Source organism: Barbus barbus (genome assembly GCF_936440315.1).
Source record: "Barbus barbus genome assembly, chromosome: 23".
Classification (NCBI taxonomy): Eukaryota; Metazoa; Chordata; class Actinopteri; order Cypriniformes; family Cyprinidae; genus Barbus; species Barbus barbus.
In genome coordinates this window covers 24,250,006-24,274,848 of record NC_136751.1, presented here as the reverse complement: position 1 = coordinate 24,274,848, position 24,843 = coordinate 24,250,006, and the positions used below count along the sequence as shown (strand labels likewise).

The 24,843-nt window shown below is 36.3% G+C and overlaps 1 protein-coding gene across 5 annotated transcripts in view; it reads left to right on the top strand.

Moving 5' to 3' along the window:
* Positions 1-1,698: 1,698 nt before the first annotated feature.
* The window catches only part of LOC306843075 (FYVE, RhoGEF and PH domain-containing protein 4-like), a 48,694-nt gene continuing 25,549 nt past the window's right edge, over positions 1,699-24,843 (top strand). Inside the window, exons 1-2 of one of the 5 annotated variants that reach the window (XM_079374325.1) lie at positions 1,699-2,132; positions 22,995-23,081. In XM_079374325.1, coding sequence (XP_079230451.1) covers positions 2,018-2,132; positions 22,995-23,081 — 202 coding nt within the window. In that variant the 5' untranslated portion in view covers positions 1,699-2,017. Of the gene's footprint in view, positions 2,133-8,019; positions 9,309-16,367; positions 16,740-19,277; positions 19,434-22,994; positions 23,082-24,843 lie in introns of those variants that run through there. The other 4 variants (XM_079374327.1, XM_079374329.1, XM_079374326.1 and 1 more) reach the window with 4 other exon arrangements.

Genomic DNA, 24,843 nt, shown 5'->3' with positions numbered 1-24,843 from the left:
AAGATTATATTTTATACCTGAATTCTCTTTTTTTATTGCCAAGTGATGTCAGATAAGTCTTTGAGGACTGAATGGACATGTAGGCCTAGTTCAATGCCTGCTGGGCAAAAATCATGTTTGAGGGAGTGGAGTTATAGCTTGAGTGAGGCTTGATCCCAGTGCGCTGCTAAATTTTAACATGGAGTGGGTTTATTACTCTCAGATCTGCTCCAAAAACAGCATACAAGCCCTATTTACTGGATCTCATATTCACTATAGAATCTCTCGTTTTCATTTTCTTTCGGAAGTTATATCTAACCTTTACCCTGTATAAAAAGCACAAACACATTTATCTATGCATTTTGAAACAGGCACAGGATCGTTTTCATGTCATTTGGTCATCTGTCCTCCAATCACGCTGTGATTGTACCAGCAGGACAAAGATAAATTTCAGATGTCATTGTTTTTATACAGCAGCAAACCACAAAAACACATTTTTAGTCTCATTGATTGACTGAAAGGTTATTGATGGGTCTAGATGAAGAATCCATTGTGCATAACTGTATCCATTGTGGAACTAGAACAAAGCTTAGTCTGTTTAATGACATGCAAAGAAGGATATAAGATCAATGGTTTCATTCACAATCTCTCTAGGCTCCCAGTTCTCCGTTTCTGTTCAGTCTAACCCATTCATTTGGCGTTTTAGACTATACTCATTTCTTATTGAGTATTTTCAATTAGACAAGAGCAGTTTCAGTTTTATTGACTACACATTGTGTTATATTTGTTGCCTCTGAAGTGAAATTTACTGACTAACACCCACAAGGTCACATGGTGTGTACTGGTGAAAGCATGATCTTGCCACAGGATATTTTTTGTGTGTGTACAGTCATAAGCCACAAACTTTTTTTGTGAAATAAAATTTAAAAATAGCATTTGTTGAGTCCTGTCCTGATTATTTGAGAGACGGTGTGTGAAAGTTTTTGTGTGCACATTGTAGTATATCACAATTCACATTTGTTTGCACTTTGGTCTAGTCCAATAAATAAAACGCGTATTGTATTTTTTTATTATTATTTTATATATATATATATATATATATATATATTATTATTTTTTTTTTATTATTATTTTTTTGTCTTTAAAATTTATTTGACAATTTATTGTAATATGGTTGCCCTCCAATTTTTAATAATGATAACTTTTAATAAACCCAAAATACAACCGTTAGTTCCGATCCTCTAATTTGATTGGCTAAGAGGTAGTTAGGTGAACAGGTTCAAACGATTCGACTCACTTAAGTGAATCAAAACCAGTAGGACAGCACAGAGGAAATGACTAACCAATTACACGAAATAATTTTAAAACAATGTATTATTTATTTAAAAAAATATATTTTGCTTGTTGCATTTTGTCTAGTTACTGTACAGTTGTTCAATTCAGATAATCCCAAATAACATTATGCAACAGTTATGCTAATTGGATCACCAACAGTGTCTTCGAGTCAAAATACAGTAGGAGGTTACTGGCTAACCCTACTTAATTTTAATATTGTACTCATTCATAGTTATTTTATTTTATAACCTTTGATAGTTGTTGTATAGTTACAGTTCTTCAATGCAGATAATCCCCTGGCAAGGAGTCGAAATTCGCCACAACACCGGTTCTCTCATTTCATTGGCTAAGCAGTTTAGGTAAACGATTCAAACGATTCGACTCACTGAGATGAATCAGTAACTCCACAAGCTAATGTTTTGATGTCGTTGAATCAAAATATACAGCACAGAGGAAAAGACTGGACCAATCGTGTTATCAGAGCTCTTAGAGGGCGGTGATATGGGCTGATAGAGCGATAATGACAGTGTGCTGCTGTAAGAGCCAAAGATTCAGAGGAAAACTTTTTTACTTTTTGCGTAACACTACAAAGTTCCTACGGCTGCAGACGCTTAAGATGTGGATTTAGCCCGAAATGCTGCGTGTACGTAAAACACCCGTTATTTACGTACAAATGATTCAATTTGAAGGTCAAGTATTTTAAATGTTGGAACGAACTAATGAAAACATGAGTGAATTGAGGAGAAACGCTATCCGGAGGAAGTCCAAACCGAAGCAGACAGCAGGTTCGTCGGCGGAGGAATGGCCGGAATCCTCAGGTGAGTGAAGCGGTCAGGTGAGAGCGGATAGTCCGCTTATGGGCTTATTCCTCCTCATGACAAACGTCCAAAACACTGGGTGCATTTGTTTCAGGGATAATTTTGTTAGGCCAGCTTTTGAGTGTTTTTACGCAACTTAAAAAAAAACAGTCAACCTGGAAATATTAGAAGTGGCTACATTTTACAACATGTCTATTGATTGACAATACAGGCTATAGTATAGCCTATATCGTAATATCATCAACCCATGGCTTTATAACTTCTGAATATTCGCATATTTTATTTATTGTATTAATATTTGATAAATATATTTGACATTCTGATAAACATGATGCGTGAAAAAAAGTTATGGAGGAGGTTATAAGGTCCTTTTGGAAAGAATGATGCAGTGCTAGATAAAAAATAAAGCCATTAATCCTTTGGTCCTGATCCTGATGGTTCTTTTTATTTCTTAGTTTTAATATAACCAGCTAAGACAAACTTTTCATGCTCAAGTTCATCATCGTGGGTTGCCTTAATCTCTGACAGCACACAAGAGATTTGGCAAAACGTGGAAAATGCATTGGAATACATGCCAGACTCCATTTTCTTCATAAAGCTCTGTTTGTACTGAAAGCTCAGGATATGAGCGTGAACAAGTCCCAACGAGTTGTGTTATAGTGTTTGCAATAGTGACATGTCTCATCTCTGACTCGGTATGAACTGGCCTGCATAATTCTGTAGCTGAAGGATAAGGAATGTGCAGGAATTGCTGTCATACTGTTTATTAGACATATTTTAAATATATTAGTCAGTGTTTAGGAATGACTTCTATACCATCAACTCTGCATGGCACAACACAGCCACTTATGTAAAAAAAAGTCCATTGGTGCCATGGAGTCCAGTGTGTCTGTGACTGGGTGAATGCCAATGCAGATTTTGCCTTTCAATGACAGCAAAACATTGTGGTTCTTTGGATAATGTTGCATAGCAATTCAGTTTTAAGGTTATATTTTTATGTTGCTTATATTAAGTAAAAAATCAACAATGATTTATTTTCTCTATAATACAGTATTTATCCTTGCGGCCGGCTATTCACTATTGTCAGTCCAGAGAACTGTTTATTAATGAGGCTGCAGTGGGTCTCATTTATCCATGAAGTTCCACTTTCTGCACCTGTGAGCTTGACTGCCCAGTGAATCAGAATGGGCATGAGGAACTCACTGAGTTACATTGTTGTTGATGTCTGCTGGGAGTTTGAAATTAGAAGCTGGATTATATTTGCTAAAAGCATTGCTCTTATTTTTCAACATTATATTATATTAGAGATTAGCAGACTATCAATTATCACACACACACACACATATTTATTTATACACACACACATACACAAATGTTTGTTTTTGTGAAAAGTGGGGACATCCCATAGGCGTAATGGTTTTTATACTGTACAAACTATGTGCTATTGCCCTACACCTAAACTTAGCCCTCACAGGAGACTGTGCATTTCAACTTTCCCCCCAAAAAACCTCACTCTGTATGACTTATAAGCTTTTTGAAAAGTGGGGACATGGGTCAATGTCCTGAAAAGTCACCTTCACCTTCACCTTAGCAGCCATATCACCCTGTAGCCCAAGACTGGTTGCCCACTGAAGCTAAGCAGGGTTGAGCCTGGTCAGTACCTGGATGAGAGACCTCCTGGGAAAACTAGGTTGCCTATGTCATACCTGTGTCATTATACAAATTTATGTCCTCATTTGTCACAAAAACGTGTGTGTGTGTGTGTGTGTGTGTATACATATTCTTCCTATATATATATATATATATATAAAATGCTCCGGGTGTGTGTTCACGGTGTGTGTGTGTTCACTGCTGTGTGTGTGCACGTTGGATGGGTTAAATGCAGAGCACGAATTCCGAGTATGGGTCACCATACTTGGCAGTATTTCACTTCACTTCACATAAAATAGGGGTGGGCGATATGGCAAAAATATCATATCACAATTTTTTTTTAGAAATATCACGATTTTACGATTTTATCACGATTCTTTGTCATGTTGGTTTTACTATTTTTTTCTGAGCAGTACAGCCAAAATTATTTCCCTGTTATAAAGACAAATCCTTTCAAGATAACAAAATATAAAAAAGAATAGTGGATATTTAGGCCAAAGTGGGCAAAGATAAAAATCTTTATCTTAATGGCTACTGATAATTCTACGATATAATATCGTACTGTATCTCCTTATGTCACTAGTTACCACACTCAATGTGTTTTTTTTTTTTTCAACACATAATTGAAATTTTTTATAATTTTTAATCCATAATTTTTTAAATATCGGCCTCTACCAAATGGTTATGTCACTTAATGGTAAAATTACCGGAATTCATACACATACTATGAAAATCAGAAAATATGAACTATAATACTAATTTATTTTAAAAAATAATCAAATTTTGTATATTGAATCTTCTTTATTTATTGAAGTATGCTATAAAATATTTCAGGTATTTAATTTTAACACAGGAAATTATGTTTTCTTGTTTTTTAACAATAAACAAAAATAAATAACACGTAAATAACTAAAAGTAACAAAGCCAAAGACATTACATTCTTTCTGCATTCAAAAACTAAATAGCAAAATATAGTGATATAATGGCATTTTAGGCTTTTATGTTTCAAGAAAACTTTGGCTCCTAAAGGTAGCATCTGCTCCTCCTCACTGAGGGGGACATTGAAGAATGTGGATGCCCCTTGATACAGCAGCAAGTCATGGATGATGCCAGATGAACTGGCTCTGCAGAAGACTTTAAAGCACCACTTATCTGCTTTATTGACAATATATTAGCGGAGGATGCCAGCTCTTGTGCCTTTATATCTTATCATGACCTCATCCACAAAATCTTGTTCAAATCTTGATTCTGTGACCTGGAATTCCTCAATGTCTTCATGTTTCCAGATTTTTCTTGTGCCATTGTGTGGGCCTGAGGGGGAACTTGAGCCAGGGGTATCCTCTGGCTCCTTCAAGGAAACTGTTTTTAGAGTGCGTTTTCCTTTTCTTCTTTTACATGCAAGCTTTTTGACTGGCCAGAGGAAAATTGGCCCCCAACTGAGCCTGGTTTCTCCCAAGGTTTTTTTCTCCATTCTGTCACCGATGGAGTTTTGGTTCCTTGCTGCTGTCGCCTCTGGCTTGCTTAGTTGGGGACACTTAATTTCCAGCGATATCGTCGACTTGAATGCACAGATACTATTTAAACTGAACTGAGCTGGACGATCACGTCATTGAATTCAATAATGAAATGCCTTTAACTGAAAATTGAGTGTTTAATCTTGTCATTTTACATTGACACACCATTTTCCTATTTTGATATTGTGAAGTTGATATGACACAATTTGTATTGTTAAAAGCGCTATATAAATAAAGGTGGTGACTTGAGGACTCTTCTCGGACGAGGTGATAATCAGGATCCTCTATTTTGTCATCAACATCACTGAGATCAGCATCAGAGTCATGGGTCTTTTCTGGTACATGGGCCTGAAGAGTGCACGTTCTTGTACCATAGAAACTGTTGACATCCTTCTAGTAATTAAAAAAAAAAAACAACAGACAAATAAATAATCTCTTACAATTTTAATAATGTTAGTACACCAGTATTTGTCATTTAAGAAGTTATTGCCTATGATAATTATGATTAATTATATTTACTTCAAAAAAAATATCCAAAAGTGGCACACAAAAAAACGTAAGAAATTATCTCAGTATATTCATGAATAAATAACAATAGCTGTGTAATATTCATAGCTATGAATGATCAAAAGTTTATATTTCTCAGCAAATAGTGGATGATCTGAAAACATTAGCTTAGCTTTTCTACTTTTGCCATAAAGTGACAAATCAACCATTTGGTTGAGAACGTTTTTGAAAAATTATTAAAAAAACATACTAAAGTTTTTTTCATGGCACCAAGTAACATCATTTTGTAAAGTTAGGGCTCGTACAGTGTAATATGTCAAAAAATATGCTTACCTTGCAAAATTTCACCAAGAACAGTTCAAATGGCAGGAGTGATTTCTTTGTTTCTGACATCCATGTTAGAGGAAGTGTTGTGACAAGTGCTGTTGATTGACTTTGTGACATCTAGTGAATTTGTTTGGCATAACATACCTCAACCAGATGGTAGAGATGGCTCAATCAGCTTGAGTTAAGTTAGGTACTCCTCTCAATAAAATATATTGAATCAAAATGTGCTCAACCATTTGGTCGAGCAGGCAGTTAAAGGGTTAAAGCCCTTTAGTGACAGTCATGTTTAGTTTTGTCCCTTTAAGAGCTGCACGCATCTAACGACCCGCGCGTCAGTTTCTCTCAACTGTTTACATTCATTTTAGACATAACCAACAAGTCTGCATGTAAATCTTATGTGTTTTGACAATATTAGCTCAAAAGATAACTTAGTTGAGTAACCAGGCGCTGTTAGACAGGTTTTTTAATGCGTGCGCTTCAGGTGTGAATGAAAAAGCTTAACCTTAAGCTTATAATGTAATGTAATTTTATTTATTTATTTACTTGGTCTCTCTTTAAATATGTTTCTTAGGCATATTTTTTGTTGACATTATTGTCTACATTTTCAAACCTTTGGTGTAAATCAGGCACCAAAGATGTGTTGTAATAAATGTAATTTGATTTTAACCGTGGTAAATTAATCTCCATAAATGGAGGCAGAGGGTGATTTAGGGAAAAGGGAAAAACCCATTTGCTGTTACATATGGAATCACCACCAACAGGGACCCTTCGGAGCTATTTCCTGCTAAATAAATAAATATAAATAAAAATTATAATAGAAACTAGAAATGCTTTCCTCTTGAGTAACAGAACTAGGCCTATTTTTGGAGTGCACTAACACAAGTGTGTGCTGTTATTAAAGTTAACTATTAATTTTCTGTGGTGCTTCGCTGAATCCCATGTTTCCTCTGTGAGTTAGGAGTTCAGAGTCAGGTGAGACGGACCTGTTATCGTAACATCATCAGAGCTGATCAGGCTTTATTTAGTTGTGATTGGTGTATTCTGCACTAGTACTGAAGTTTGTGATGTGAGAGAAAGGGGCTATAAATAACTCATACACACCCTCCATTATCCTCTAGTAAATGTTTGAGGACACTGTGATCCAGCCACAGGAAATGAGACATAATTTCAACTATAACGCTGGGATCTAGTCTAAAATAATTAGCCTACTGTCATATCAGCAAGGATTTGTCAATAATACTTTATCTTTAGGTATGTTACTCTAACTGGCTTTTTCGAGGCAGATATACTGTACATGTAGAAATATCCGGCAGGTGGCAGTATAACACCAAAAAACAGATTTGCAACCTCTCAACACTGTGCCTAGAGCCTCATGGACATTTCTGATTCTAAATTGACACATTAAAGACTTTGTGTTAAGTGTAGCTTCTGCTGTGTGTGTTGATGTCACACAGTATATATATATGTACACACACACACACACATATATGTGAGAAACAGGTGTCAGTGAGATTTTCTTACAAATTATGTCTTAAATTTATTAAAAATGAAGGATCATGTGAAACTGAAGTCTGGAGTAATGGCTACTGATAATTCTACATTATAATATCGTACTGTAGTTTATAGAGATTATTTAATTTAATAGTTAATTTAAGATAATTTACTTAGCATTCACCTGAACACGACCATCCAAAAAGTGTAGTTTTAACAAAGACAAAATTAGAAATAACTCCATATTTCCCATGTAAATGTTCAGGGGAGGAGTTAAGGGTTTGTTTACATGCATGAGAATGTCCTGTAGGCAAGGTCAATCCGAAATGACGCATTTCCTGTCAGAGAGGGAACATTTCTACTCCGGTTTTGATGACGGGAGGGTGAATTCCTATCTTGCCTATTGTGAAGAATACAATGCAGAGCAGACAGGGGTGTTGCAAGTTCTTGTGTTAGTCATATCATACAGTAGGTTGGTAATTGGGTTTAAAAGATTATCTAGGTCTGGTGGTGAGAAATCAGGAACATACTCTAAAGGGTGTAAGATTTTTAAATCCAACTCTGTAATTTCCTTTTATTTCATTTGTCTTCCTGACTATATAGAGACTTCAAGACCCTAGGCGTAGATGATTGATTTCACCTTTAGTTGACTCAAGGCTCACCCAGGTCAGATCTCTGCTATGTTTACCTATGAGAATTATTGTGGCAGTAATAGTAATGGAGCATTACGTAATGCACTTCTGGTAGTCCTGCCCATGCCCTTTTCCTCTTGATCAACTCAGCTCCTTAGCAAACACTGCAAAGGGCTGGAGTTTCCTGATTTTATTTCTAAGTTTCCCCCCCTTGGGCTGGAGGAATGGGGCAATCCTTTAGTTCAAACATCATGCCTAGGACAGACTCATTTTTGGAGACTTTCTACACCAGAAGCCTCTTTCAACCACCTAAAGTCTTGCTGTACACAAGATTTAATGGAAAATCCTGGAATGGCAACATGGGCCATAAAACATCTAAATTTCTCCAACTGACATCAATGAATGAAGAAACACTGAAAAACTTGGAATCTTAACAGGATATTAGGATTCTTTGGCTTTTAAGCAAAAAGATTCCTGCAAAAATCCTTTCTCTTTCATTAGATAAACTTTTGGACTACTTTTTAGAGGTGAGCACAAGAGGGAATGAGAGAGGAAGTGGCGATACAGTGGATATTTTTGTCCATTCTTCATCTACAGGAAGCCAGGCTTCACTTTCTCTCCCTGATTTCTCGTTAGTCTTTTTGTGGAACCCCTGGATTCTTCCCTGCGCTTCCATCAGTGTCTTTAACTCATTTTCTCTGTTGTAAAGTCTTGCTGATGGACAGTGATGGATTGTCTGGGCTCTGGCCTCAGGAAAGCTCTCCTCCACCGCACTGCCTCCGGTAGGTGATCCAACGGTTCTCACTTTAATGAGCTTCAGCATGCCAGCAATGAGAAGTTTCACCGTGACTCTGGGAAAGAAAGTAGCAGTTGGTTGTCAGAGAATGGAGAGGAGGCTGTTGAACAAACTTTGATTCTCACCCACTTGAGATCTAAAAATGAATCTGTTGATGAGTAGGAAAGCTGCATTCATGTAATCACAAAACAGCATATCATGGGGAATGGATTGAGAAAATTGAAGCATCGTCGGAAGTATTGGTTTTGGCCAGCTAAAGGTAATGTTCAGTTTCAGTAATTGCTCATGAGTTGGTTGTCAACATAGTATGATGTTACATTTGGGGAGCGAATCTATGTTTAAAGGATAGTTCACCAAAAAATGAAAATTCTGTCATTTATTTATTCCTCCTCATGTTGTTTCAAAATGCAAAGAAGCATATTTTGATAAATGACTGTTGTTGTTTTTCTTCTTCTTCTTACATTGTTTTGGACATCACTGACTTTCATTGTATGGACAAAACTCTTAAACATTCTTCAAAATATCTTCTTTTGTCTTCTGCAGAAAAGTATTAAATAACATAAGGCTGATCTATTTTCAGGTGAACTGCCTGTATCTTTTTAAAAGTGTGTCACCTGTCTGGAGAAGAACTCTGCCTATCACAGAAAGATTGTGAACAAAAAAAGCAGAATAGAATATGTATTAAAGGATTTAAATCAACATGAAATGAATTTTCTACCCATTTTAATTCATATATTTGAGTGAATCAGGATATAAAGTAAAAAATAAAGAAAGATTTATTGGGAATTTATTGGATTGTGAGACTGGTTGGAGTGAGAGGGTTAAACGTATAAGGGATTGGTGACATCAAGGAAAGTCGTTTCAGAACATATAACATTCTCTGATAAACTGTGGGTAACAAGAGTGTGTGTTTATAAATCAGAGCCTCAATTTTGGCTTCATGTTGATTTTAGGAGTGTGCATACAGCGAATGTGTGAATTTCTGGTCATGCAATTGTGAGATGAGTATTGCATGCATGCAACAGATGAGTTCATCAGCGTTTCTTAATAGTTACACAGTAATCCAAGCTGTTGTCCACTGGCTGGTTTGTACTGAAACTCAGTTTTCTGTTGAAATGCCGGCAGCTGTTTGAGGGCTAATCCAGACACCCCATTCTCTCTCTTACACACTGTCTTGTCCCATCCCCTAAACTAACTCATAAGCTTCTTATCACTAATCTAAACCTCTGACTTATTGCTGGCTGGGGGCCCAGACATCAGCTGTCTGGTTTATTTTTTCAGCCATATTATAGACAAAACTTCTCACTATGTGTACAATAATAAACTACGGTAAGGCTTAACATGACCTCAATTTATGTTCACAGATGAGGAGTATAAAATACAAATGAGGGTGTTTATGTAGTTGTCAGACTTTAGTGTCCTCAACAACTTCATCAAGTGGAAACCACTCACAGATATTTACGTGGCCTACATAAACACCACTCTTTAGTGTGTTTATGCTAGTGAATGCACTACTGCCTTGTTTATAATAAATTTATCATTACCAGTACCAGTATAGCACATATTTGAATATTCCTTTGCATAATGGTAGGATGGTGGCACATATTTCAAACTGTTCATATGAGGATTGTGTCCAAAATCAGTTACCAACCCAAGCAGAAAAAAACCACACGTCTCTTGAGATCTGGGAACCAACACTCATGAGTCCTCCAACTGTTCTGCTTGGCAGGAACTACTGGCCCATTATTTTCTGTGTTTATATTGTGTTGTGGGTTTTTAAAGGACTGGCCATGGCCTATTTGAAGAACCACAGTTTATTTTTTCTCTCTCTAATCTATTAGGAAGGCAGAAACAGTTAAAGTGCATATTATTTATTTATATCAAGCCATCCAAGATGTAGGCGAGTTTGTTTCTTCATCGGAACAGATTTAGAGAACTAAAGAAAGTAATATTATGGATCATGGACATGTATTTTAGCTGGAAGCAACGGTTTGATGTTAAAAACCTTTTAATAATGGATTTATTTCTTACAAACACACAGATTTTAACTTCACAAGACTTTAACTGATGGACTGAATTCACAGGTGTTACTTGTGGATTATTGTGATGGTTTTATCAGCTGTTTGGACTCTCTTGCTGACGGCACCCATTCACTGCAGAGGATCAATTAGGGCTTGTGAGCTAATGCTAAATTTTTCCAAATCTGTTCTGATGAAAAAACAAACTCATCTACATCTTGGATAGCCTGAGAGTGAGTAACGTTTAAGCAAATTTTCATTTTCGGGCAACTATTCCTTTAAATTAGATCCACCAATCAGAGAAGTGGCTGTTAAAATGGAAACCATTCTGTCCACACCTAAAGCATTGTGAACTATGTAAATAGAAACTTGCTAGACTTTCAAACAACTTGTGTAGTATTATATTTTTCAGTATTTGTTTGTGTTTAAATATTTTGCAATGTAGTTGGTAAAAAATAAATAAAAAATTTGACGAAGTTTTATATTGTACCATCATTACTAATCCTATGACATCATCAACAGTGGTTCCTGGGATTAGTAGTTCTTTCACTTTACTGAATACATTTGTAGTCATATGCAGTCCTGATTTTTAAATATCTTTTAGCTTTAAATCAAATATTAAATCATCCTGTTGGTTGGCTTGACAAGGCTTAGTCTTTAGAGAAAAGAAATGGATCCAAGGCTGTTTAAAAAGATTGATGGTCAGTATGCTCTGTTGACATTGTTACAGTTGTTTATCGGGTGTTTAGGATGCTTTTAGGATGTGTGGTCAACCACAAATGCAAATGTTTTGCTGGAGGGAGGGCTGCTCTCTGCTTTTTAAAAACTTGTTATTAAATGCTTTCATACACCTGAATAATGACATCACATCCTTCCTATACAACTTCCCTTCATAGTTCCTGAGCCATGATGACACCCCATTTTGAGAGCTTCTCTTTCTGACATTTTCCTTCTATTTCATTGTTACACTGTTTAGTGTTTTTGTTTTTTGTAATGACATTTGTGTCCCTTCTGGAATGAAGTCTTTTTGAATTTTTTTTATTAAGTAACCCCCCAGCAATCATTTTCTATACATTTTTACATTTATATACTTTCACTTATTCTCATTGTTTAACTTTTATATGCATAATTCATATACATTATTTTTTAATACTTTTAAAACCTAATACTTATTTAATACTTACTATATACAGTCTCAATTTATTACTGTTGTATAAAAATATGAAAATAAACAAATGAGTCTGATTGTCCAGCAGGGGGCAGTGGTGCTTTGACACTCATGTACAGAAGCCTGTGAAGTCTTCAATAACTCACTCACTGCACTTCTATTCACTTAGTCATTATAAAAGAATGCTTCTCAAAACTCAGTGCCTAAAATAAGTGACAAGTGTGTGCTGTTTTGTCTGTGTGTAGGCTACTTGTTCTCCATGTGTGTAGTATATTGTATGCATGAGTGTGTGTGACTAGTACAAATTAGATTTGTATATTAATTACACTATTTCTTAGAGGAGAATAGCTACATTGCGAGTGTCAGCTCTGTTTTCCCTTCAAGTGTCTATTGATATTAACTGAGCCAAGTTGGACAGCAATGAGGAACATTTTCGTCGGCTTTCAGGACTCACACCCACACAAAGCTGTCTGACAGGAAATCTGAATAGCGTGTGTTGTTATGCACACTGAGATGGTATTTTGGTGGTGCTGTGAGTTTATAACAAGGACAGGAAGGGCTTTTTTTCTCAATAATAATGCACCCGTTTTAAGAACACAAACAACCCACACCTGCCCTCATGAAATCTGTACAGTAGTACAGTTTACAGAATCAGTGACTCAACTCAGTGACCCGAGTCATTTCCTATCTGTATCAATACCATGAACACACTAGATGAGAGGACAGGTTAATGGATTGATTAGTTTAGTTAGATTTGATCTTTAAAGAACTGAAAATACCAGGTTCATGACTTCCAAAATACTATCATAATGGTCAGTCAACAGCTGTTAGCGAGAGTTATTGATAGGTGCAAAATATATGGCAAATGTGCAAGAAAGATGTACTATATGGGGCAGTCGTGGCCTAATGGATAGAGAGTTGGACTTGTAACCTGAAGGTCGTGGGTTCAAGTCTCAGGTCCGGCAGGGATTGTAGGTGGGGGAGTGAATAAACAACACTCTCTCCATCCTCAATGCCACAACTGAGGTGAGACCCTTGAGCAAGGCACCAAATCCCCAACTGCTCCCCGGGCGCCGCAACATTGGCTGCCCACTGCTCCGGGTGTGTGTTCACTACTGTGTGTGTACACTTGGATGGGTTAAATGCAGAGCACAAATTCCGAGTATGGGTCACCACACACCACTTCCCTTTCCCCCTTTCCCTATATCATATAACCTTAAAAGCACTTTTTATTAAAACGTATATCTGTTTCATCTCCTGGGTTTACATGGTGAAAACACCAGACCTTCAGGGTTTCAGTTGTATCAATATTGTGTGGTTGAGCAAGCATTTCCTGCCAGATTTGACTCATCCAGGTGGATAAAATCAAAAACAGAAGAACTGTCTTGTTTTTCTTAAGCGTATTTTCTTCAGATAAGCAATTTGCTCTGGTATAAAAGTGTTATTTGAATTTAAATCCAAGATTTTAGGTTAAACCATTTATTTGCATATAGTTCGTACATTTGCCCCCATTTTTGTTCATTCTTGTACATGCAGTTTATTAAAATTTATTAATATATTTACTTGTCTATATGATAATAATATGATTGAGAAAAATCAACCATTCAGGGTTTCATATATAACAAGATTAGGAGGCTAGAATATATTTAGAGAGCTAGAGTCAAAGCTAGAAAAGTTTTGACTCATTTAGGTGGAAAAAATATATATATTTAAAATAATACCACGTTTTTCTTCAGATAAGCCATTTTCTCATGTATAAACTCAGTTTGCTGGTTTCATTTGCATGATCTTGGGTGGATGGATGGATGCATGGAAGGATAGGCAAAAACACAAATAGTAATATATATATATATATATATATATATATATATATATATATATATATATATATATATATACAAAACTTGAGATTATATACATTATTATACAAGTAGTATAATATCAATTTTACATAATAAAATATATTCAAAAGATTAGATTATTAAAACTCTTTTATTTATAGATTCTATGAGGCCTATTGAATATATTAGTACACTCATTGTGGACTAAATCCTGTCGACTAAGAGCAGTATGTCAAAGGATCATTCAGAAGCATCTATAGGGAATAATGGAAGTGTGAAAGACATGGCCTGAGGCTTCATTTACAACAAGTCGTGTAGGGGGAGGAGAGCACTGAATATGTATTGATGGAAGGAGGAGATAAGGGCAGAAGCATGAGGGAGCTTGGAGTGGGGGAGATGGGAAATGTGTTGTGTGCGTTAGCTGTGATGTGACCTTAATAAAGTGTAGTTGTCAAAGGGCAAGAATGGTGGCGATCATTTGTGTGTGAGGAGTGAGAAGTCAGACGAATGATTGAAAACAGAGAGGGACTACAAGAAGAAGTGTGGCTTGAAAGAGGTCAGGAGTGTTTAGCCTGACTGGTCGAATTAGCTCGAGGCGTCATCACACTGAGGCATATGACAGAAATAATTATGAGGCTTATAGTCAAATGTTGACGTGGGATTGTGCGTGTGTACATTTGAAGGCATGTTGGGAATTCAGTATGACCCTGTCACTTCAGGCTATTAGGCTTGGTTTACTGATCACAGAGCAACTTTCAGAATCAGAAACCAGAATAAATACCAAAGCAAATTTAAAAACAGTCTAAATGAGAAGTGAAAAGATGTGGCTAGGACATTTTAATGGCTTAATTTAGTTTCTATTTTGGCATCATTTCTTTATAATGCTGTTCTGTGAAACAGTACACAATCTGATTTTCTGTAAATATGAAAAATAGAAAGTACTGTAAATGACACTTTTTCCAATGCACTCAGGATTGTAGAGAGCATATAGAGTCTTCTCAATTAAAACAAAAACAAAAAAAACTTTAGAAATTTGGAGGTAGACATAGCATGGCATTATACTTAGCATGGACACATTTGATATGTGTGTACGTATTTTAAATAAAAATAATATATGTGTATGTGTGTATATTATATATATGTGTGTGTGTGTGTGTATAAAACGCGTTGCTGCAGTAGGAGGCAGGAAGATGAGGGATTCAGAGTAATAAGGTTCTTTAATAGTACAAACGTATTCAACAACAGAGATAACCGCATAAACATAACTTTAAGACACGACGAAGACTACTACAGAACTCAAGGCTTATAAAGAACACAAACTAATGAGGAAACAAGATGATTAATACAAGACAGGTGAAAGGAATAAACGATGAATAAACTAATGACAGGAAACCGACCAAATAAGGACAAACAGGAACTAAACTGAAACCAAACCTTGACAATATATATATATATACACACACACACACAAAATACTTTACCTACTAAATTATTATTTAATTGGATATTTTATAATCTTTATTTTTAGTTCAATAACTGTAATGGTTATTATTACTTTCTGAAAATCAAATAGTATTTCATGATTTTTTTTATTCTGAGCACCATAATTTTGTGTTTGTAATAACTTGAGATTTCGAATATCTGCAAGGAGTGAAGATCCCTTATTCAATGTACTGTGGCCATATCATAGTAAAATAATACAATGTTATACTTTGATATGTATACTGTGTAAATGATGACCATATTCATAAACAATATTCATACTTTCACACGGTAGGCCTATGTCAAGAATACCCATTCTAAAATATCCAATCCAAAATCCCATTTACCATGTACTTTCCCATTACCACCGTACTTTGTTTTTGTATAGAGAAAAGTTACATTTTCCCTATTGGCTTTGTTTTATCATCCGAAAGTGTCGGAATATTGTAGGTGGTGACAGTGCCATCCACCCCCTTCCCCCACAAATCACTGACTCATCTGTATTCCTCCTCAGTCTCCCATGTGGCCCTTTCCTTTCGTCACATGACCGGTGCGTGCCCTCCAATACCATCAGCCTCATTTTCGCCCCTCCACTGAATTACAGCGATACTTGGACTCCAGTGACCCGACCAATCAGAAGAGAAAAGCTGGCATTCTCCAAATATCATGCCCACTCATCAATATTCCTCTAGTTTTTTCTTTTGAGCCGCACCCCACCCCTTTATCCCCCCAGCCCCCACCCCGTTTGTTGGCCCACCCCTCTGGGAACACAATAGGGGTAATTGTCCATGCAACACACACACATTGGCACATAAAGACGGACAGACAAGAGCGTGTGGCGTTTCCCTGCCATATGCCGTCCCTCCTCTGGAATGTGATTATCCTCGGTGGAGAGAAAAACAGAGGCTGAGCGGAAAACACAGTGTGCGGGGGAAGCAAGCAAGGGGGAATAGGAGGAGGAGGAGGAGCAGTAAAGCAAGTGTAGAGACAGAGAGAGAGAGAGAGAGAGAGAGAGAGGAAGGATGGAGGATGCAGAGAGTGTGGCGGCACAGCTTGAGAAGGAGGGTTCATGAGAGGGTTGTTCAGTCTGGTGTGATTCTCTGGATAAGGACGACGGAACTTAACTGAAGTGGAAATCTCTCACACACACAGCTGCTGTCTCCAATCCGACGAAAACTCAGGTCAGTGGTGTTTCTTCACATGTAAAGATCGCCGCTGCTGACCACATTCAAGAAGGGCTGTGGCTCTTGAAGCTCTTTAGGTTTATTGCAGTGACTGTACGGTTTAGTCTTTTAACTATTTTAACTGTTGAATAGAAATCTGCTGTTTTGTACATTAGAGCATGTTTATGTGTGGCATTTTGTCTAGGGAGATGCATATTTAACTCTGCAGACAGACTCTGAAGCAGCAGTGTGTCTGTACGTGGGTGGATTTGAACGTTGCTTTTGTGTAAAACCTAGAGCAATAACATATTTAAATAGAATTTTTTGTGCTGCAGTCACAGCGATGAGCAATCCTGGGGTGAATCAGCCACATTAATGTGAACACAGACACAGATGCAGAAACAGATGGATGTGGAAACAGGTCAGGGTTCTTCATGGAAGCAGGTGGAGATGTGTGTGTGTGTGTGTGTGTGTGTGTGTGTATGTGTGTGTGTGAGAGATAGGTGTGTGATCGGTATCCAGACACCAGCAAACACCACACGACTATCAGATTAAGCAGAGAAGTATCTCTTTACAGGATCAGGAGAGTGTTAAGACTCTAAATGTGCTAAATAACACATATGTAGTATCCATCACAGACGGCTAAGACTGCTTTAGCACCTCGGTTCAAGCGCTTTATCGCAATCTCTTTTTAGGGATGAACTTTGTCTGAGGTGTTTATCATAAAATATAGACATAAGCTGAGGAAAAAAAGAGACAAATTTTACTATTACACTAGTATTACACTAGTTCTAGGGGAAGTCGTGGCCTAATGGTTAGAGAGTCGTACTCGTAATCCAAAGGTTGTGGGTTCGAGTCTCGGGCCGGCAGGGATTGTAGGTGGGGGGAGTGAATGTCCAGCGCTCTCTCCACCCTCAATACCACGACTGAGGTGCCCTTGAGCAAGGCACCGAACCCCCAACTGCTCCCCGGGCGCCGCAGCATAAATGGCTGCCCACTGCTCTGGGTGTGTGTTCACGGTGTGTGTGTGTGTTCACTGCTGTGTGTGTGCACGTTGGATGGGTTAAATGCAGAGCACGAATTCCGAGTATGGGTCACCAGACTTGGCAGTATGTCACTTCACTCAATTCACCAAGTTTGGAATAATTAATGTTTTTGGAAGAAGTCTCTTATCAAGGCTAAAAAGACAGCAATATTATAACAATTTAAAATAGCTGTTTTCTATTACACCTGATGCTGAAAATTCAGCTTTGCATCACAAAAATAAATTATATTTTAAAATTTATTAAAATAAATATTTTAAATGTAACATTTTACAATATTACATTTTTTTTTCTTTATTTTTGATCAAATAAATGCCGCCTTTGTGAGCATAAATCTTTCATAAATAAATAAATAAAACAAAAGAAAAAAAAACTTAATTATATTTGACCAGTAGTTTAATTTTACACTATTATAGAGCTATAACACTGGATATTTGTTTTTTTACAGAAATGTCTGAGTTCATAATGATTTTTGAATTTTGATGACAAACATTATCTAGCTGATTCTGAGCTCAATTATTATTGAGATCACTTTTAAACTTCTAGGGGACTTTTTACAGCAGTAGTCTCCAGTTCTCTGAAATGCTGTTTTGTGTGGGGGAAACAATTGACATTAATGCGGTCTCATTTGTCATTTTTCTCACCTATAAGGGCGGTGGCGTCCCTCTACATTGTCTTGCTTGTGTCTATAAATGATGACCTCACTGCCACCCACGCTGACTCGTACTGCGAACAGATGCACAGAAGTGTTTTATTATCTGCTTCTCAATGTCGAGCATGTGACTGCTTTCAGTTGTGAAGTTAATCATGCACACGCAAGAAGCAGAAAGCAGAACTGTGCTGCAGGAAAATTACATAAAAACAAGCTCAAAAACAGAAGAGAGGCTCATACCTAATCAAAGGTTCCAGAATTATGTGAGGCTCAGTCAGCATGTTGAAAATTCAGCGGCAGACAAAGTCTAAAATTATGAGTTTTGAAAGTGTAGCATCCCTTCATTTCCTGCAATAATTGTTTTTGAGGCCCGTAAGAAAGGTTTTACACATTCCCATAGTTCTGCTCACATTGGGACAAAGAGAGACTAGAGCGATGAAAGCTGAAAAGTGGGTTGATTTGTTGATATTATTACACATTTAGACTTTCTCAATGATTCTCAATGATCTGTCACTCAACAGCTTTTATCGAAGCCTGTAATTATTCTGTAGTCGGCAACAGTCAGCACATTCATACACACATAACATTTTTTTATATTAAAAATTGAGTAAATAGTTGGATCCTTTTTAACTGCACGTAGGGGGATTTTACTGCAGTTGCTTTTATTTATTTATTTATTTCTCTGAACGTATTGGTAGCATGGTGCATCATCCAAGCTCATGTTTATAGTGTCTATGTTGTTGTTGAATGAACATTTACTCATAGTCAGTGTCCTGCTTCTCGCATTGGCTGGGAAACTGGTTTTGTGACCAGGGAGGGGAAGGTGTGAGACACAAGCACAGGAAGGACAAAAAATAATTTGTAGCTGCTTGTTGAATGTCACTTGTAAGATGAGTTGCATGTTGTGGGCATTTCCCTGTTGCTTAGCGTATTAATGTCTGCTTAAGATGGAGAAACATCTTAGGACTGTGAGAAAAACGCAGACCAGGACACACAGGAGAACCAAGAGCAGAACAGGTATTTTTCTCTTCTTTTTTTTTTTTTAGTGCGTTTCCTTTTGCATCAAATGACATGTCAGCTCACATATATTTGTGCCAAGATCCCACATTGGACTCATGATATGTAACAGTCTTGTTTTTTTGATCTCTGCAGATTTTACAGTCAGATAGAGAGATGCTTTTTGTCTGAATTTTCTTAATTAATACACACAGATCATTTATATATCTGTTAATATGCGTTTTAAATCGGTGGAGAGTTTGCTATAAATACTAGCACGTATGAACGGGGGAATTTCACATAGCAGGACAAAAGAATGTGTCCATGCCATATATCACCCCAAAATCAAAAGAAATATGACGTGCAATTATATTTTACTTAAAGAAAATACAAATAAAACATTGATTCATTAAGTTAATAACAAGCATATTTCCCCCAAATTCTCATTATTGTAATAAATAAATAATTAAATGATTTTTATAGATCATAGTATTTAAGAAAAAAATTATCATTGTACTAATGTACAGAACTCAAGGCTTATAAAGAACACAAACTAATGAGGAAATAAGATGATTAATACAAGACAGGTGAAAGGAATAAATGATGAATAAACTAATGACAGGAAACCGACCAAATAAGGACAAACAGGAAATAAACTGAAACCAAACCTTGACAATATATGTACATGTACTGTATCATTTTAATGTACTAGTAATAGAGAAAAAACAATATTGAGAATAATGATGCTTAAGAAAAGTTTTCTCTATGCGAAATGTAATTGATGTTTTTCTGTTTGATTTTTGGGTGAAATATGACTTGCACAGATAAGAAGCTGCAGTTTGTGGTCAGTTATAAATACTGCCTTTATTAATGTTGAATATTTCTACAATAAAGCTGTGGTAAATTGGATTAATCCTTGGTATCATCCAAAAAAAAATGTTCTGAAAGCTTCTTACACTGTGTAGATGAGATCTCTTATTAATTTACTATACTTTTACAGTAATAATGACAATAGCTGCTGTTGTATTTTGGTTGAAATTGGTTACTATATTTATAAGGTTTTGGCTGTCTTAGTTTATTGTGTCAATATTAAATCGATGTGATGGGATGAACCATTGCTTTCATGCATCATAATCAGTTTAGTGTTGTTTGTTCTGTTAGTTGGTTACAAATACATTAAATGCATGCGTACATACTGGAAATTGATTCAGCCTGATTAAGGGAAGTATTTATGCTTGCATCGACCAGATCCATATTTCACAACCTATTGGAAACCACAATATTTACAATTATAATGGCCACTCGACTGTGAACATGATTCATGGCGCATCTCCTCTAATGCTCTAACAAGGGCTCCACATAAACGCTAAATTACATGCTACACAGGATCATAAATAACCTCATAAAACATGTCGTTGCTATTTTCCTTTGTGTTCAGATGAAAGATGGCTGTATTTTGTGTTTCTCTATACATCCCAGTAACTCATTTTGCAGTGTTTGTTGACAATCTGTCTTTGATAGCTCATAAAAAGGTTTTATATAGGGTCCCACCAGCCCCCTCTTTCATCTTCGTTAAGTTTGTTTGTTGTGGTTGTTGTGTTAGCTTACAGAATGTGGTTTTTGTAAGGCTGCTATTAAAAATGACTATTACGTGAGCATGTGTGCACATTTGAGAGTGCACCAGATCCTTCTGTCACAAGGGCTCCAGATGGTACGAGGAAAAAGCCTTGCTTTAATCTCACATCCAGGATAAAACACACACCCTGTCCCGCTCAAACTGTAATTTACTGACTGTAATTTACTGACTAATTGACAGTTTTGTCACATTCTCACTTTATTCAATGAGTTCTCATCACTGCATTTTGTCTCTCTTTACTTCCCCATTCTCTTTAGTTTTCTCTCAGTAGCGTAACTTTATTAGTGTGGTCTTATATTTTTAGCTGTGTGCTTTATAAACTACATGTGTGTCAGTGTGTGCCTTCATGCACACATGTGTGTACAATTGACAACCACATGCCACTTGTTTACCGATTGGCTTTCATCTTTTATGTGCGTTAGAAATAGAGTACAGTAACACAGCTCCCACATGCCCTAGATATTACAGCAGAATTAATTACTAGCGAGTCTCTGGAGATTTACTTTTCTTTTGTTTTGCTACAAATGCTGGATTAATGTTCTCTCATCCTATCTATTCACACACAGACCTTCTGCTCCTTCTGCTGTTTTTATAATCCAAAAGACATTTATCTACTTCAGTTGTTCTGCATTCATAATATTATACAGTACATGCAGTTTTATGTTTTAAATTTTTAAGGGAAAAATTATATTTTCGCATACAGATTATTAAATTATATAATTATTTTGTATTATTTGCATCTTTTGAAGTTTCCATCTTCATGTACATTAGCCTATAGAATTTCATATAATTACATGAGGTGTAGGCCTATTTTATTTATTTGGTTTGCATTGTGAAATTTTAAGATTAAAGTGCCCCTATTATAGGTAATGAAAGGTTCATATTTTGGTTTTGTGAGTCCCCAACAACAGGCCGACATGCATGCAAGGTCAAAAAACACTTTCATTGTCTTATAATATGCATTTATTTTTAGCTTATTTGCTCAAGGACTCCCAAACGATTTGTTCAACGATAAATGACGCTAATCTGCGGTGATTGGTCCGATTTGTCTCATTTTCATTTCATCATGCCTGTGATGCCTTATAAAGCAGCGTTTGTGAGTGCAGTGCTGCTTTGTGTACAGCGTTACCGGGGAAACCGCTATTTTTACCTCTCCAAAAGCAGCATCTAGTGGCAAAGAATTAATTTGCATTTTTATTCAGACCAACGCGAAAAGACCAGCAAGTGGGCAGGCAATATGCTAATGTTTCATGTTGACGTCAACACGAAACGGCTTGGGATTCATTTTAAAGACGACTCGTTTCAGAGTCGACTCTTTCTTTTGAGAGACAATATCTTTATACACTGTGCACTTTCAGATTTAAAACTTGGCAGGATGTTTTCATTCACTCAGAGCTGTCACACACTGCATGAAAGGTCATTTTCAAAAATCCATAATAGGGGCACTTTAAAATTCCAACTTCGTATATTTTGCAAAAGGTCATTTTGTATTCCAACAGGACAGTTCTGTGTGCAATAAGTGAGGTTCCTATCAAAATCATTTACTGAGACTTGTGTTAAAGACCTGACCTGCTGAAAAGCCAGACTTGAACTCCATTGAACACCTTTGGGATGAAATAGCATTCATGTCTAAATGGGATCAAATCCGCAAGGCATCTTTCAACATCTAATGAAAAGTCTTTCCAGAAGAATTGAGGCTGATAGCAGGATCAACTCTCTGTTAATACCAATGGTGTAGTTTCCATTTGGCACTCATTTTTGCAGATCTCTTCCTGTTCTTATTTTTATCTCACCCACATGTTTCTCAGAATCTTTATCTCCCTCAGTTTCTATTTGTATCTACATAATTTAGGATCATGAAAGCAACTCAAAATGCTTTCTGGAAACTACCAAAAAAATAGTGTAGAGAATAAAACTAACTAAATATATCTCTTGGTGTCTTTCAGATAAAGCTGGCAACCCCAGCTGCTTTTCCTCCAAACAATCTGATGAAGAGGAGCCTTGTGTTGGGGTGAAGATCGCTCAGAACAAAGGTGGACAACAACCCTCTCTTCCTCTGCTTCCTAATCTGTCTATTCCTTTCTCCATTTGATAAGACTTCTAGCTCTGATCATTGGGAGTCTACCATTTACTGGAGTTTTTCATGCATATATTGTGTGTCAGATTAAATATTTTCTAAAAAACCTGTAGCTGCGAGCAGTTGGATTTATGATTTGCTGTAAGAGATAAGAGATACTAGTATGTAATAGTATGGGAATGAATAGGCGTGACTGAGCCACACTTATTGTACATGCAATGTGGTCAATCATCCATCAACCTCAGATTTTAGTCTGATCTCCCTCGTTTTTTCACCCAGCATTGTTCTGTCATTCTGCATTCTTTTGTTTCTCTTGAATAATGAAAGAAGAAGGTTACCACGAAGACCAATTTGGAGAATTTTGTAGTTATATCAGACCATATTTGATGTTTAATGTACAATTATGTGGGGAACGATCACTGAACCAATGAATTTAAACTGTAAGCTACCCAGCACAACACTACATGAATAGAAAGCATTCAATCTACAAAATGTTATTTTACTTGTGGCTTCTAAAACTAAAAAGAAAAATATTTACATGGAAGAAATAGCTTTTTTCACTTTGGATAAGTATGTTAAATAGTAAATATCGCTTAAATTCAAATACATATTGTGCTGCAAGTGTCTCTGTGTGTAAACAAAGTCCTTGTCAACTTCACAAATTTTGCTTTTATTTGTCAGATCAATATTACCTTGAAAGCATTTGTTCTCCAGACTGTATATGGGAATACAAATGGAGGTCTGTGTTGACAGGAATTTACAGTAGTTGTGCTGGTCAGACTTGTTTAGCGAGACGGGAATGCTGTACTGAGAGTATTTTAATGGTAGACTTGTGATAATGCCAAATGTAAGAGATATCACTGAGCTGATTATATGAGAACTTCACCTTTATGTGATCTTATAACCTAACCTTACAACCAGGTGGTGGATGGTGTGGTTTTGGTCCTGAGTATTTGACCTATAGTGGTTTTTGTAAATTTTTTGAACCATCACATACTGTATTACATATAGGCTACCACTAAAAAGTTTGATTTTTTTTTTTTTCAAGAAATTAATATATTTATTCAGCAAGGATGCATTTAATGTTTTAAAAGGTTTCTGTTTCAAATAAATGCTGTTCTCTAAACTTTCTACTCAAAGAATCCTGAACAAAAATGTATTACACTTTACACAAAATATTAAACATTAAAACTGTTGTCAACATTGATAAAAAATAATAAGAAATGCTTCTTGAGCACCAAATCAGCATATTAGAATGATTTCTGAAAGATCATGTGACATCCTTCAGAAATGTAATGGCTGCTGAAAATTCGCCTTTACCGTCAAATAATTAAATTACATTTTAAAATATATTAAAATAGAAAACAGTTATTTTAAATTGTAATAATATTTCCTAATAATAGTGGATTTACTTTTTAACTTACTAGTGGATTCAAAAACTTTGAAACTTTTTGAAACAGTTCAAACAGTAGTGTGCATATGAAGCGTTCATTTGCAAAGGCAGATAACTCAGTTTTTAAAGGGGTCATATGATGCGATTTCAAGTTTTCCTTTCTCTTTGGAGTGTTACAAGCTGATTGTGCGTAGATAAGATCCCTGAAGTTGCAAAGACTAAAGTCTCAAAACCAAAGAGATATTCGTTATAAAAGTTAAGACTTGACCACGCCCTCCTAAAACGGCTCGTTCAAACACACCCCCACATGTCTACGTCACGGTAT